This window comes from Amblyomma maculatum, chromosome 10 (assembly GCF_055883805.1).
Source record: "Amblyomma maculatum isolate TAMU_Amacu chromosome 10, ASM5588380v1, whole genome shotgun sequence".
NCBI lineage: Eukaryota > Metazoa > Arthropoda > Arachnida > Ixodida > Ixodidae > Amblyomma > Amblyomma maculatum.
Window position 1 is genome coordinate 64649802 of NC_139353.1, and position 17371 is coordinate 64667172.

Here is a 17371-nt window from a genome sequence, read left to right on the forward strand (position 1 = left end):
TGACAATGAAATCTGGTGAAGGAGACGACACAGGAAGAGAACAAGACAGTACCTCACGGCTTCACGGCAAGGAAGAAGTCAAACACTATAGCTGTGTGGCTCCCGACACTTACAGCGGTGGAACGTGTCCAAGCGCTTAGTTATATTTCAGTCACAAGTGAGATCTCAGTGCCTGTGCAAGTGTATCTAGTTGAAGGCTCCAACTTGCAGCGTTGCGTCGTTTACAACGTCGACATAAACGAAGATCAAACCACCCTTCAACGTGAGCTGTACTGCCCAACGCACCGAGTCATACAGGCCCGACACATAGGAAATGGCCGTTCCTGCATGATCCCCTTGCAAGGCCCTCCGACACTCCCAGCCTGTCTGTACTACTACGGCTGCATATTAAGGCCACGGCCGTATAAACCGAGTGTGGTTTACTGTTATAACTGTTTTCGGGCAGGGCACATGCGCAAATCTTGCCCCTTTGCTACTGCCGATGAAGGTGCGTCTGAAGGAAAAGTTACGTACTGATGCGGCCTCTGCAAATCGGACGACCACGAGATAACATCTCCAAGTTGTCCGACAAAGCAAAAGGCAACGCAGAAGGCTCGTCTTCGGAACACTAAGCGTTGGCCAATAGAGGACATGACACCGGTGCAGACATCCAATCGCTTTGCAGCTCTTCAGTATGATGATGACGAGTGGCCAGAGCTTCCTGAGCCCGCTTCGAATGCACCTCCAGCTAAGACAAAGTCTAATGATACGGTGCTCAAGAAACGCCGTCGCAACAGCCAATACAGCAGCGTACTGATCTACCAGACGACGATATGGCTGTAGTGGATCAGCACATCAATCGTCTCTTAGCAGAAGTCTCTAAGCTCCGACAACACCGCGAAATGCTTGCTCGACGTCGGCGAGCTGCAGAAGTAACCGCCAAATCTAGTAATTGCTCAACACAACCGCCTTCATCCCGCGCAACAGGGCCATTTGCTGCCTCTTCCCAGAGTACCACAACGCCCAATGATAACTCTGCAACATCGCTGCTCCGCTATATGGTCAACCAGTTGTCCAACCTGACATCCGTGATACTACAGCGCTTGGACTAGCACACAAAAATGGCGAAATCCGGTCGTCCTGGTGTACTACAGTGGAACTGTAGAGGCATTTCCACGAAGGTGGCCGAGCTCAAGACCCGACTGCGATTCAACAAGCTTCGGGTGTGGGCTATGTTACTTCAGGAAACGAACGCCTTGCCATCTATTCCTGGCTTCAGCGGCTACGTGTCTCCTTCAATGACCGACCGGCGCGTGCAGACTGCTTTTCCCCCGGGAAAGGCGGCGATATATGTTGAAACGCGTATTCCTCATGTACGCCTTTCTCTCGAAAACTGGTGCTACCAAGAGGTAGTAGCAGTTGCTGCGAAATTTCTGAAAGGAACCGTTGTTTTTGTTTCTTATTACGTTCGACCAGCTGCAGGCGCCTCTTCCCGTATTAATCTTGGCTGGTTAATAACTGTTCGTCGGCAATACCCCGGGTGTCCAATTTTAGTCGGAGGTGACTTTAACGTTCCTCACCCAGATTGGGGGTATCCGACTGCAAGCCCTCGTGGTAGGCCTGTGCGGGACGCCTTCACTGATGCCCTGTTTGTTCTGTTTAATCACCCTGGGACAGCAACACGGCCTGTGCGTCACATACGTAGTGCTGCCTATGCTCCAGACTTGACGTGGTGGTTGGGCGCAGGAACTTCCTCATGGCACATGGAGCCGGACTGCTGGGGAAGTGATCACCACCCTATCCTCATCGGTCTCCATCCCTCCCGTCTCCGTCCTTTACGCCGCAAATGTTCTGTGATAAACTGGGACAGCTTTCGCTCATGTCTCGACAGTATGTCTTAAGATTCGCCGTCACTCCTTGTTGACCGTATACAGAGAGCACTAAACAGCGCTACGACTACTACCTGGATTGATGTAGGTCGACCGGCACCAGATCTCGGCCTGCTTAACTTGTGGGCAGCCCGCCGTCAAGCTGAGCTGGCTGCTACGCGAGACCCTACTTCGGGGCAGGCACGTACACGATTGAATTATCTTACCGCGAAGGCTCGGAGATATGAACGCGATCTCTCGCGACGCCAGTGACGTGTATGGTGTGAACAATTTTCTGATAAATCATCGAATGCCTCACTCTGGCGAACGTTTCGTGCAATGGAGCACGGTCGTCGTTCTTCTGACGCAGCAGCAACAGCATGCTTTGCGGCTAATCTGTCGCCGGGCGATTTCGCCAAAGAATCTGCTCGAAAATTTTTCCCAAAATACGATATACTGCCTCCTTCAGCTGTAAACAATAATTTGGCAGGTATCCCTGCAGACGCATGGAAACTACCATCTGCTGCCGACGCTGATGGAATTGCGAGCCCCTTTTCGATGTGCGAGCTGTTGGCTGCAATTGACGATGCGAAACGGAAAACAGCGCCCTGCTTGGACAAAATTCAGTATGAGGTTTACAAGAACCTCAGTACTGCTGCACTTCCTCAACTACTAGACACCATAAACAAAGTGTGGCTTGATGGTGTCGTACCCGAGAGCTGGAAAACCGCTGTCGTGATCCATATTCCGAAACCTGGGAAGCCTCCAACGGACCTCGAAAACTCACGACCAATCTCCTTAACATCAACGCTTTGCAAGCTCGCCGAGAAAATGCTAGCCACACGACTTTCTTGGTGGCTTGAACAGCACGGTTTTTATCACCCTGCTCAAATTGGATTTCGTCCATACATAGGTACAGAGGACGGGTTGGCTGTCTTGGCATCAGCAGTTCTATCATCTACCCGCAGCCGCAATGTACGCACCATATTAGCAATGGATGTTGAAAAGGCATATGACAACATCAGTCATGCTGCAATCCTGAATGCCATTGACATGCTTCATCTCCCTCCGAGAGTACGCACTTTTGTCGCATCATTTTTGGACGGAAGAAAATTTGCAATACGCCTTAGCGGTGACACTGTTGGTTCATTCGTTTCACTACGTGGCGTGCCCCAGGGATCAGTATTGTCTCCGACGTTGTTCAATATTACTTTCATCCTATTGGCGTGGCGCTTACATGATATCCCTGAAATCAAGTTTTTGCAGTACGCAGATGATATCACGGTATGGAGCACTCACCGTGATCTTCTCACTCAAGAGGCCGCCCTTCAGTCAGCATTAGACGTAACCTCTGATTACGCATCCTCCATTGGCCTTCAACTTTCTGTGTGTAAAACTTCATACACGTCAGTCGCAAACCGCTGGGGGCGCCGTAAACTTGCCTCAAATCCAATTCGTCTCTCTCTATCAGGCACCCCAATACAAGAAAGTTCGAGCCTGAAAATTCTGGGCTTAACAATTCACCAATCAGGATCAGCGACTGCTTGGCTCTCTCAGGCAAAAAAGCAAGCACTTCAAACTATAAGTTTAGTAAGAAGAATTGCACCTAAAACGGGTGGCGCTGGCTCGTCTGTTGCACGCCAGTTAGTGAGGGCGGTTCTGCAGCCCCGTATTGTTTATCAGGCCCAGTTCCAGCATCTTACAAGGGCACAATGGGATCGCCTTGAAACCGTAAATCGAGAAGCTATGAGGATCATAACATGCCTCCCACGAATCACACCGGTCGTAGCGTTACAGGAGAATGCGCAGCTCAACACCATCGATGAACTGGTGCAGCAGCGTCGTGATGCTCGTAGACTCAAGGCCACTTTGTCACATTCCACGCAAGCACTGAGGGCGTATGCAACGTCACACATTATTTTTCAGCCACCTGCGCCAGTTCTCCCTCCCTGGAAATTTATACAGTTAGGAGACAACAAGCCAACTGACATCCGCAGACCGACGTCTGCCAACTCTGCATCGTTGCTACGCCAGAGATTTGAAGAGCAAGATACTAACTTACCTCAAGATTCCATAGTAGTGTACGTAGATGGAAGCCTGCAAGGCTTTGAAGCCAAAACGGCAATCTACTGTCCACGGAGACCTAGCCTGAATCAGACAACTACGTTTCAGCTTTCGGAACCACTTACATCTTTCTGCGCTGAGCTTGTGGCAGTTCAGGAGGCATTCTGCTCCGTGATTTCTATAACCATGCTCCCTACAGCCTACGTTGTCATCCGCACTGACGCACTTCAAGCAGTACGTCTGCTCCGACGTGTCTGCCGCTGCCCTAAAATTTGCCAGGACATCCACCAGCTTGCGGCGCGCATCCCACAATCAATACGCATTGAGTGGGTCCCACGGAATCTGCTGCCTTCCCAAAGTCAAGCTGATTTTGCAACCCGCCTCGTGAACCAAGACGCATCAATCCCACGGCTTCTCGAAGTCGACGACGCTACCCTTCTTTTGTCAAGTCCGGCGCCACACACGTGCACTTATCTCCTCCGTGTGCGATATCCCTTCCCCGCGGTCTCACCCGTGCAGAGGAGGTTGCGCTTAGGAGGATCAGGGTCGGTGTTGCCCTTACACCAGCTGTAACTAGGACGTGGTCATACTTCCAACACTTTTATCCTCGTCCAGGATGCCCGATCTGTAACAACGAAGATGTCGAGGCCGACATCCACCACTTGCTGTGGGACTGCCCAGCACTCAAGCCAACACGAATCCGGCACCTGAGCACAGCTGGCCTTTCAGCAACCAATCCTGCCTCATACGTCACTTGGACGCAGGGACCTCATCATCGCTCATTTCTGGACTTCATAAAATCAGCCAACCTTTTTCCATTCATTTAATCATTTATTCATCCTTCATCTCATAACCTACTGATGCCCTGAGGCAATAAATATTGACTAAAAAAAAAGGAATAAGTTCAGCATACTTGTTACAGTACGATCTGTAAAGCGCTGACGCAACCGCGCAATTCGCAATAGAGTGTCCAACAAGTAAGCACGAAAAAATCGTCCTTGATCATATCAACCGCATAAATACAATGAAAAAGCATACCTACAAAATGTACAAAAAAAGAGAGCATCGATCAACCTACTTAAGTTTTGTTACGAGTACCTATATTTAAGGCTGACAACACATGCAGACTTTGGCAAGCGTGTGAAAGTTCCGCGGGAAACAATGTAGTGTGACACCGACGGTAGAGTCCTCGTTGTTGCATGGTGCAGGAGTCAATTGCATGCCGCCAGTTCCGGTTATGAAACGCGAGGCTCCTTGAAAAAAACGTAGAGAGTGCCACAACGGCACAAGACAGCGCCGGCCGCGCATAGAACAAAAAACTACGCACTTACAAAACTGGGAAGCATGCTACGAAATAGCAATGATAGAGGAACAACTTGCACGCAAAACGATAAGTTCGCAACTGGCATATTTTGAGACAAGCGATCTTAACTCGTACCATCCCTACGTCTAGCTTGTTATTCCTTGGAGCACCAGTGCAGACAGAGAGATGGCAGGGATAAAAACGCTTTGTTGCCTCGTTCATAAGAACCTGATAAGACCTTGAAAGCCGCATGAAGCCCGATGCAACATTATTAGGGGGCGCACGAGGGGGTTGCAAAATTAAGTACATATTAAGTCTTTTATTAAAATAGCTTACCTCTCATAAAGCAAAGCATCAAATATGTATTATAAAATTATGTTGGTACACGAGGTTTTGATCTGTAGTTTTATAATTTCTTTATTTGAGTGTTTGGCCCCCTCTCTTGTGGCTGTGCTGCAGTCGCATTAAACCACCTTCGGGCCAGCATTCGCCATCTTTGTGTATAATTGCTGTGTGCCCAATCTCCTGCCAAGTGGTTTGTCCATAAAAAATGTCCTGGATTTGTAGGCCCAGCCTCTGGTTGTAATGAGAGGCGCGACGTCATTGAAGGCTCATGCTACGATGCTCGATGTAGTTATGTGGCTCTGTGCACCGACGCGGCTCAGCACTATCCTGTCTTTAATCTGGAGAGAAGGAAGGCCTGTTTTTAGGTGTGCTCTTTGATGCGCGAGGCTGTCAGTAGCCAAAAAATTTATTCTTGTAAAAAGGATCAAAATTAAAAAAGCAGCAATTGCTATTAAGTGTTCAGTATTACTGCAGAATGGCCTCAAGCGCCCTTAAGATTGTATATGATTATAAGAAAATATGATTATATATGATTATATGATTATTATATAGGGTTATATGAAAACGGTTTTTGAAGTATTGTCATGCAACAAATGCCCTGGCTTCCATATATGCATGGCGCCAAATTATGCGCATAAAGAGCAGGACGCTGCACGAAAGCCATAGTGACCACATTTTAATCGAGGCAAAACTCAAAAATGTCTATACGTTGTACACTGTTAAAGCCAGTCAAAAAATCGGGGGTGATCTATACTCGCCAAAACCGTTCCGATAAGACGATGTACATTGTGAAACTAAAAGATGGAAGATAGAAGCGAAATGATCCGATTGGTAACAATGATCGACTACTCAGTTGATTCTTTTGCAGCCGGTGTTCTGTCTCGAGAAAAAAAACTTTGGCCGAAATTAAAAAAATTTAAAAATTATTAAAAAAGTATTTCAAAATTTGAAATTGGTGTTGTGCTTACCGTGCGATTGCGTGAAATTGTTAGCGAAGCCCACTTCTCGTGGTGGCTCCGCATCGTGAATTGCAATATTTTTACATGACACAGAAGCACCAGCTTACTATCATTGTAAATAAGAAGATTCAAAAGATTCCAACTTCTGTTAATGGCAAAATCTCAATTTTTGACGAAAAAACAAGAACCTATGCAGGTGATAAACAAGGAAAAAGGGAAAAGGAATAAATGAAGTCTCGGGTGATTTTCGCAGCTCCCCCTGTTCTTGACACTGCCACCACTCATCTTTGTGGCATTTCTTCACTAGCGACAGCTAAATTTTTCTTTTTTTCGCGCATAAATCCCTAAACAATGGAATGTGTCACTAAAACACATCCTGTTCCTGCGTGCACGTGTGTAAATGAAAAAGAAATGTTCTGATGACTGTATGCGTTTCGGGAGGTGAACTCTAAATACCCTTGATTTCTGAGCATTTAAATATATAAATAATACTTTTATTGCATATTAAGGGAAACGAAAGCCTGCATGTACACAATAAATAAATTAGGGGACGAAATGTGTGGGATTACGCAATAAACGCTGTTATCAATGCATTGGGTTTAGTTTCGCCACCTATGTATTTGTCACCAGGCAGAATGCTCAGGTTAATATAATAAGAGTAGCAATTCTTGATTTTTTGCACTAGATTGAGGGCATCGCCCGAACTGCAATACGACCTGATGTTCATTATTTCGTGTATGGGTGTAGCATGCCCATATCTACTGTCTATGCTGATAACGCGCAGGACGCGCTTTATTTTTCAGCGCTCGTCCTTGCCACGAAAGTGCCGGGGCGGTGTACGGTGGCGGTGATACGGTCCCGCCAAGATTCCGCTTCTCTTCCGGAGCTCAGCGCTATTCAAAACAGCCTACGAGGCGCTGCGAGTGCTTGGCAGCCTCTTCATTGGCGCAGAAGTGAGTATTGCTACCTCTTACGTGCTCTGAGTAAAACACCGCTCGGTGGTAAAGAATATCGAAATGTTGGATACTCTTTTCGCCTCCTTTATCTATGGTCTTCAATCCGACGCTGACATTTAGGGGCTGTGATCTCTATCCCTCCGTGGGTTGTTATAAATCTTATAAATCCTTCAGGAGGAGGCGTCCGCGAATGCGATTTTTAGTTTATTACGGCTTCATGAAGACGGAAAAACTCTGTTCTCCAATAAATATACAAGTATATGTGCTTTTTGATTAGAGCTAATAAAGTAGAGCCATGATGGAATAGCTGAACTTTTCAATGTAGCTTTATGCTAAAAATGATAAACCTCACTAGTTGTCTCTTGCACAATAGAAGACAGGAATTAATAGGTGGGGATAGAGTGATTACAATAGGTATGCTTGATGCCATTGCTATTTTTCTGCTTCAGTTCAGAAGAGCAAATTTCCTCATTTTTACCTCACTATCCCTCTTCTGTTCTTCTCTTTTAATTAAATAATATTCATGGCTTCCATATAGGAAAGCTTTTCAAATTACATATTGGAGAGTTTTACCATCCTGAACACTGCTCCTATGTGGTATGTACAGGTTGGTTATACTGCATCGTTAACTTTACCAAAAAGAGTGCGAGGAAAAGGCGGGCAAACACTGAAATAAAGACATCGATATTTAATTGTTAATGAGAAAGCATTACTTCGCTATGCTCACAGATTTCTGTCCGAAGAACGTGTCCGCAAAATCGTGTCCGCAGCAGTTGTGAGTAATTGAGAATTGTTGGAGGTTAATGAGTGGTGTCAATCGATAGAGGGTGACGTAGTGTTCTGTACGAAAAATAATATGCCAATAAGATAGTTAGGTTAATTAGAATAACTGGTTCACATGAAAGGAATGGCGCAGTATCTGTCGCACTTGTTCTGTGGACACCTGAATCGCGCCGTAATCAAAGGGAGGAAAGTTGGAGTAAAAGCGGAATGAGAAAAAGGGCTGCCATAGCAGAGACGTCAAGGATGTGACGTCACTCAACCTGAAGTAGAGCTGAAAAATGGCATAGCAAGGGATTGGGCGCAATTTGAAAGTAGCAAAGGCTAAAATGAGTAAACAAGAAGTGAATGTGGCTTATAGGATGCGACGTCACGCAACCGGAATTAGACTCGAAAATTTCGTAGAAGGGATTGGCGCGCAGTTTAAAAGTACCAAAGACTAAAATGGGTAAACGAAGTGAATTATGCAACTGGAAGCAACCAGAAGCAACCAACCGCAGCATCCGTGCTTACGCATTAGGGGGCGGTGGTGAAGGGCAGCTGTTCGTGGTCCTACGGGGCTGGGACGGTAGGTCAGCGTCGCTTGCAGCGGGGGCTAGCCAGCCACCAAATTTTAGTGGCTGGTGGAGGCTAGCCAGCCTCCACCAGCCACTACCTTGGTGGTGGAGGACGGCTGTTGCGACGCGTGTCTTCCTCTTCTTTTTGGTTTTAAGGTGTGAGGGCATCTGCTATCGAAATAATCATATGTTATTAAAATGAATTAAAGAAAAGTGGCATTAAGATATTTAACTTTAAAAATACATGTACAACCGGTAATTATATCTCTTCTCTCGCAATATATCTTAATAAAACTTTGTTCTGGGTGTGGCATTGCCACAGAGCAGAAGTGAACATCACATTCGTCTATAAAAATGTAACCACTATCTGGATATGATTTAAGGACTGTTTATTTTTCCAATGTGGAACTCGGGAAAGCTAAATTAAAAAAGTTATATGGGCTTATGTTCCCCCTAAATATCTTGAAGCCAGATGTTGATATCCTGCAAGCAATGATCCCTGAGTAATTATTCGTCTTTTCAAAAGCACTCTGTCACGTAAATGGCATCCTTCTTAATATTAAACGGTTCTACAAGAACCGGGGGAATGTACTTTTTAGTGTCATTAAAAGGAAAATTACTTAGCAATTTTAGGGACTAGACAGTTTAGAAATGTCTATGCTCGTTTTGTAAACTGTGAGAAGAGCGTTGATGTTTAGGCAAATGTTATTGGATGGCGCAAACTTGCCTTGAATCCTTGAGTTGGAGTCATTTTTCTTAATTGGAATTTTGCCAATACACGCGGCGTGGTTGAGCTAAGTGGTAAATATAGCACGTACGCGCGGGAACGCGGGTTGCAGGGGCAAATGTCACCTGCATGTGTTGTCAACGAATGTGTAGAATCTGAGTGTTCTCCTATTCACGCGGCAGAGGTATTCAAAGTCAAGCAGGCTCTGCAGGATGAAGACACTGGCAGCTCTCCTTTTGGTGGGTCTTTCTTCCGCCGCCACCGACTGCTCTCCAGGTATTCTTTTTTAGTCACCGAGCGATTCAAAACTCAAGTATCTTTTCATCAAAAATGTTAAAAAGATCCGTTTTGCTGTAGATTTTAACGAACATAAAGAGTCTTCGGCAAAAGTCTTGAAGCCAAATGATTTTTGTCTCTGGAGCAAATTCGAACCGGAAAGCCATCACGAAAGGACCAATGGCACTTCAAATGCTAGGAAATGATTTTTTTAATTCATAGCATTTCATGGAATGGCACTTTGACGACTTCATTTTGCGGCTTAGACGAACATTATTTGGCTTCAGGACTTTTGACAGATAGTGTACATAGCGCGGACTACGCACGTTACGAAAAACCGAGAAAAATTATATCTGCTCTAGGATCGTGTCACTGACCATAACCTCGGAAAGCCTTTTTTCGCTTCACACGCATTAGAGTGTGGCGAGACAGCTATTGTGTCAGAACATGAAATATGAGCAAAAGCAGTGCACGTGAAAGTAAATAGCGACCGGCCTACACCAGTTGCTTCGGTATTCGAGATGGGGCTACATATAGCAAAAAAAGTGTCATCCAAGAAGCTACAGTGTTCTGTGAGGAGAAGTGCCAGAATGAATTAAATTGGAAGTAAATTTACGAGAATTAGAAGTAAAGCCACAAGAGAACGCCACGCAGAGTACAAGCTGATGCCCGACGAGAAAACCACAATAGCTGCCCTGCAAATGACCACACTGCCTGGATAATTGTGTAATCAAAAATGTCGGGTGTCGAAATTTCGGGTAAATATTGCCGCTTCATTATTTTTGCGTTTGCATTCTCAACAGGATCAGATTGTCTAACATCAGTGCGGATAAGAAGTGAGAAATTTTTGTGCTAATTTGTTTCGGAGATGGTGGTGGTGACGAAGATTAGTTAATAAATCTGAACAAGGAAGTAGTTTTCAATTGCCCGTAATACGCCGCCATTACGCTTAGCAATTCGAACACTCAGCACGGGCGTAGCGATAGCATGAAATGTATCTGCCGTAGGTACAAATTCATCCGATATGAATGACAGCTATGTTTGTCCACCTACGTATTGTTTACTACACATTCACATTTCTTGTCCTGCAGCTGGTGTCGCTCTGCTAGTTTGGTATATAAAAGTAGTTTTCAGCTTTCCAGTAGAAAAACAAAATAAGTCGTCGAACGCGCATGTGTTGGTATCTCAATCCATTCTTGTAGGGGCCTGCATTTTAAGGCTAACGGGTCATATTACGAAAAGCATGCGTAGTTGACGCAGAGCGCATGATGTGCGGTGAAAATACTGTTCTATCATACTGAACCTTCTGCCCGCCAGCACACACAAGAGAGTGACCGCTATCTTCATAGAGATCCTTTTTCGATGTTTATTACTACCATAGAAATCTATTCGGGGCCAACGGCTGTCGACACAACCGCGCTTGAGAACTACATCTCGAGATCAAGCAGTCAAAATATTTCTTTTCACAGTGTCCCAATAAGAGAAGTATGTATACGAAAAAAAAAAAAATGCCGCAACCTAGGCACCCCTTAAAAATTCGTAAACTGCGCCGCGCACCACCAATTCCTACATTGGAGATATTGAGTATGGCGTTCATTCATAGCTACTGCCAGCTTTACAAGCCAATAATCTTATTTCGCTTAACAAAACGCGTTGCTGGGCTAGTCTTCCAATGTCCGTGTCTTTGTGTAGCGCTGAATATCTTTTTACAAAAATTATCTTATTTCTTTAGAAAAAGCTATCAGAAAGACCCACTCTATCATTCTCACTAGTCTACTTTACGTGACGTAGTTAGTTGGCGGCCATATTACTCTCGAAGAAGCGGTCCAACACGACGCGAAATTATATGCTCTCGGTGTCATTCCCACCAACATTACCTGTACCCTATTTATTAGAAGAAGTATCCTAAAGCTGGTTTAGAAACCGAGTGATTGCTGGCGTACGTGATGAAATGTCTGGATTGAATTTGGCTGGTTTTGCACTTAACAAGAGTAGAGTTTCTAGGAAATTAAATGAAGTGATTTGCAGCACAAAAGTAGACCGAATTCGCAATGATACGTTTCTTTCTGGCCCGTAACATGCTCTATATTTCATGTAGCAGTAGGGTAAAAATGAGATACGCAGCAGCGTATACATTGTACCTAATGTCTTTATAAATGAGTATTTATAGGCGATGTTTTAAGTCATTGATATTCCTAACTGAAGAATGCGAGCTTGAATCGCCTATCATTAGAAAGTGAGGCAGTTCCTGTCACAAGAGGTGGAATGACTCAGGATGACGTGCTGCATTGCACTGAGATGGCATTGCGTTGCTTTTGGTAGAATGGTGCACTCCGCCCTACAACAACCGCCTGGAACAAGTAATCGAGTGTGCTATACAAGACGTCCCAGAAGAGCACATATCAAGGCTGGAAGATGAAGGCCCAGGATTGTTAACGCTTCTACCCGTTGATGGCTACAGGATTACCGGACTGAATTCCTTACGGCGCCAAGGGGACCTGCGGACCTGTTGCCGCAACGAAACACAGGTATATTTAACAACCAACTTAATCATAAGGAATAAATACAATGCCGCTTTGTTGTTCTTTCCTAAATTAACTCTCGGTCGCTGATAGGCAATGCTGGAAGGAAGAATATAGCCGAAGTGGCCTAGTGCTATGGAAACATTGTAAGGGAAACAATCAAAAAAGTCACTGACGATTACGGTACATGGTTATGCAAAATTAGAGTGCAGTTATTTATGTGTTTTAATTGTGTGAACAACTAACGCTATCGCATTTTCGACACCTGAACAAGGCGCCTAAGTGTATTCTAGATAGCGTGCCTTCCAGGTGGCCGCTGTAATTCAAGTAGCAGAAGCCAATCTCAGACACTAGGGGCGCATCGGAATAGAACCTCTTTCTATGACAATACAGTAAATCTACGCGCCGGACGGTTTGGCCAACAATATACCTAAATGACTCTAAAATTGTGTGCCTGAAAGCGTTTACGGGTACCGGTCTAGTTACTCAGGGCCTCCTTCTATTGCACACTCCGTATGTGTGGGGACATCATTCATTTCATAAACAATGAGATCTCCCTTGTCGACTAAATTCATATATCAGCAAATATTAGCCTTCAGTCTGACCCTGGCTCCGTCAACTTGAAGCTGTTGCTGCTAAGTTGTCGATCGGCCTCTTCCGTAGCGTTTTTTCGTTGATGTTTCAAGCCTGAGCTTTTACAGACTCCACCATCCTGTTTACCTGCATTATGTCAGCGTAGATGCACAAGCTGTTTCACCGGGAAAGATGTTTCAATAATGCCTGAATAATTTTATAGGGCTCTTTCGGAAAAAAATTGAAGAAAAGCTCAAATTTATGACCTCATTTCAGGAATCATCAGAACATTTTACCCTAATGATGCCACTCCAGCGTATATGGCCGGTGGAAAGAAGGTTGTTTATGCTGCTGATGGTGTACGGAGCACAATGTACTCTATAGCTTTGATCAGGGGTGCGTAAATAATTGCCACTCAGAAATTCCTTAGCAGAGCAACGACCTTGCTAATATACTTAATACATTGCTTTGAAATATTCGTTATGATCAGCATGAGATGGGCATGCATACACATTTATGAAATATCCACTATACTATGAACCTGCTGATGCCTGGCTATTAAGCGCCTGTTTGGAAAAAAAAGAGACATTCCTTTTTCATTATAACACACATTCTTTATATACGCTGTGCTGTCTGCTAATCCTCGCTGCAAAATTATGCTTGGTTGGCTTCGGGCTTGTGCGCAAGGGAAAACATGAAGGTGGCAGTTTTAGTGAAATCATTCATTGAGACGCGGAGAACAGTTGCCAAAAACAAGACGGGCGCTTAGTTCATGACTCCGGGGCCGAGAGCCGCGTCCCTCTACAGTATTATATCTGTATAGCCGTTAGTCTCCTCTCAATTTTCATTTCGTTGAAATGTGTTTACGCAAAGCCTACGAAAACATAAACTGATTAAAGATGTAGGAAGTGATAAACATGTCACTTATTGACAGATACACGCTTAATCCAACAAAATGTTTTTTTTTATTTTTTTATTGTTTTTTGAAAATGCTTCTCTTATAAACGATTTGTGGATTCCTCGCAGGTCGTAAGCTTTGACTTGGTTTCCGAACACCCGATCGTTTGCACTTTCTTCTGGAACGCCAACGGCAATGGTGCCCTGCAGCTGGCTGTGCAAGATGTCAAGGTGACGACACACGCGAGGTTCATCGCAGCCTCTTCAAATGACAGCACCTTGGAAGGCCGAAGGGTATTGGATGAACACGAGGAGCCGGTGGGAACGACTCTGCGGACTGGCAGCATGACGATAAACATTACAGGAACTTCGGAGGACACTGCTACCAGCGCAGAACCTAGGTTCATGCGCCTCCTGGCTCTCTCTGTCATTCAGGACACGTGGGAAGACCTTTTTGTGCGAAAGTTGGTCGAATCTTTGAAAAACCTTTCAGTCATTGGCTCCTCCTGATCTTCTCACAGTGCGCAAGCAAATCTAAAATGTGGTACCATTGATGGGCGCAGTTAAGCAAGAAAAAGAAGGTGCATGGGAAAGGTACATTTACCGAAATCTTCAGCATAAGTATAAGCAGTTTAACTGTTTAATTGCTGTCTGTATGACACGAAAAACAGTGTCGAAATATTTATGGCGAAAATAAATTTAATGCATATATGTCTTATATTTTTAATATTTGTGACATATATGAATTCTGAATTTTGCATAAGCTCTTACAACAAGGTGCGAATCGACTTCTTTTGCCGCCTATGACTTCAACTACACCGTACGGAAGAGAGAATTATGGGCACTAGAAGCAAGATAATCTTGAATACGATAGCGCTGCCAGCGTCCTTATCCAAGTAGCATGACCATGCGGTGTTGTGATTCTATGTTCGCAAATCAAATGAGCCGAAAAAAAAAACCGTAATACAACTTTCTTGGTTTGTAGAAATGGCTAGGAACGGACTGTGGCGGATTATGCGAGGCACCGGCGCGCCACATTCTTCGGCTTTCTATAGAGAATAATTCTGATACAAACATACCAGCTTGATAACTCTTGATAACATTTAAGATAATTATCTCTTATTTCTCTCGCGGCGATGTCGCGTTGGTTTGTCCGGATCTGCCATGTGACCAACAAAAGCTTGAGTTACAATTTCTCTAATTCCCAAGTAGTTTTCACCACGGCGCGTGGCCAACCTAGCAACCCAAAATGACGGCCACCCCAAGCCTCAACCTAGGTCACGTGATGCCACCTAAGATAGCGGTCACCAAACGTCGCGTGGTGCCCCCTAAGATGGTGGGGTAGTTAGTGATCACGTGACGCTTACTTCATAAGCCGAGATGGCGGCATAGCTTCTGATTCAGATTCCAAGATGGCGAAAGAGTGATAACGTCACGCTTACGTCATAATTCAAGATGGCGGCATAATTTCGGATTCCTAGTCTAAAATGGCGGCCTGCTTTGGAGCCACGTAGAAATGACGTCATAATCTAAGATGGCGGCATAGCTTCGGATTTCGAATTAAAGATGGCGACTTACCAAGTAACGTCAAAATCCAAGATTGCGGCCGCAAATTTGGGTAAAATTGCATTGTACAGTGCCCCCTCCCAATGTTTTTTTTTATTCCAACTTCAATACCTTATTTACACACACAAAATAATACGCCATAAATACAGGTCATGGGTTAAAAACCACGCCACCACGGGTTGCGTGATTGATTAAAATTCGCTCATGTGTAGCAGGGCTTCCATTCTCGGAAGTCACTCAGGCCCTGGGTCCTGTGTCTCGTGTGTCTGGTGGGAGATGGCAGGTAATGTTTATTGGAAGTGAATTGTAGATGGGTTGTCTGACATTCAGGGAATTGTATTTATTGGACCTGCACACGAATGCGGTGCTAGGAGACAGCACACGGGAGAGAAGAAAAAGAGAATACTTATTAATGCGCAAGCATTGTATGGCTGCGGTTTCTTGTCATCATGAACTTGTCCGCACCGTTATGTTCGAAGGCATGAGTTTATAAGAAAAAATAAAGGTTTCATCAGATAGGGGATAAAAAATTTCTTACGCGAAATTGGAAGATGCATGTGGGTTAATTGTTTAAATAATTACAGCCAAATAATTCAATCAGAAGTCAAAAAAGCCGGAATGTCGACGTCCAAAGGAGGTCACGTGGTACTCGACTTCCACTCGCGTGGGCCTAACTTTGAATGGCGGGAAATTTGAAAGGTTTGAACGTAAACGAGTGGGAAAGGGCGTTATTTGCGTGCACAAATGGGTGGGAGTAGTTATAAAGTGCGTAAAGAGAGGTAATCAACCGACTGCAGTCAGAAAAATTCCAAGAACACTGCAGAATATGCAGTGCAGAAATGCGAAAGCCTCTGCATTACTGCTGCACACGGTACATGCGCGCCCCTTGTCGAACACAACCAGCGTTCCGTTGAACACTTCCAAGTTCACCAACGTTCTCGCGGAATCCCGCTCACACATTTCGCGAACAACACAGCAACATTCAGGCTTACGCATTTCTCCAGTGCATATTCTGCAGAGACATTGGAAAATTTTTCGCTGCATCTTCATCGCGTCCAGCTTTTACAAGCAGCCGCTGGCAACGTCAATGTTAAGAGGCAAAAGGGCGAATTGTGGCTGTAGGAAGAAGGAAAAGAAACTGCACGGGCCTGCTACTGGCTCTGTAGCTGAGCCACCTCCACTGCCTCGTGCAGACAGAAGAGAAAATAGAGAAGAAAGAATGAACACCAATAAGGCCCCATTGAAAGCGTACTACCTCAGAGTTTCTGTTACGCGATGTTTAAACGCACCATCTTGGGGCGCTGCAGAGGCCAGTTCCAATAGGTCTTATTGGATTACGTCTATTACAACTTGTTTTTTTTTAGTTAACAAGAATGTATCCCGTTCCCCAGGTGTGTACTTGCTTTAGATTGCATACTTTGATGCTTTTGCATACAAATGGCCGTAAAACAGGTGTGCCACATGGCGGAATCGCATGCGATTCCTGCGGCGACATATGTTGCACTATCGACAGGGTCTCTAGAATGCACTTAAAAGAATAGAAATTATGTGCAGCCTCTCTGGAAAGTAAATGTTTTCTATCTCATTCTCCGCGTGTGTCTGTTAGCTTTAATTTGCAATAACAGACTCTTTTAAACCGAAATGGCAGTTCAAGCCAACTAGCTGCCTTCTCTTGTCCTAGTTCGAGAGATGCCCCTCTCGCGTCAGAATAGTGTCTTGGACAGGGAGGCCAGCTTTGGCTACAGGCGCTAATATTCATTCATTCAATCAATCAATCAATCAATCAATCAATCAATCAATCAATCAATCAATCAATCAATCAATCAATCAATCAATCAATCAATCAATCAATCAATCAATCAATCAATCAATCAATCAATCAATCAATCTTTATTTAATGTGTGCAGGAACAATCATGTGGTCTGCGTGCTGCAGCACAAAAAATAACAATGAACACACAAGTTACACATGATATGGAACTGCAAAGAGCAATTAGAGA

At 44.7% G+C, this 17371-nt stretch overlaps 1 protein-coding gene across 1 annotated transcript; it reads left to right on the forward strand.

The window, feature by feature from the left end:
• Positions 1-7357: 7357 nt before the first annotated feature.
• LOC146176699 (uncharacterized) lies at positions 7358-16889 on the forward strand. Its single transcript, XM_084581026.1, has 4 exons — positions 7358-7471; positions 9721-9814; positions 12137-12342; positions 13936-16889. Exons 2-4 carry the CDS (start codon positions 9751-9753, stop codon positions 14314-14316), a joined length of 651 nt encoding a protein of 216 aa, XP_084437152.1. The 5' UTR covers positions 7358-7471; positions 9721-9750; the 3' UTR covers positions 14317-16889.
• Positions 16890-17371: the final 482 nt, after the last annotated feature.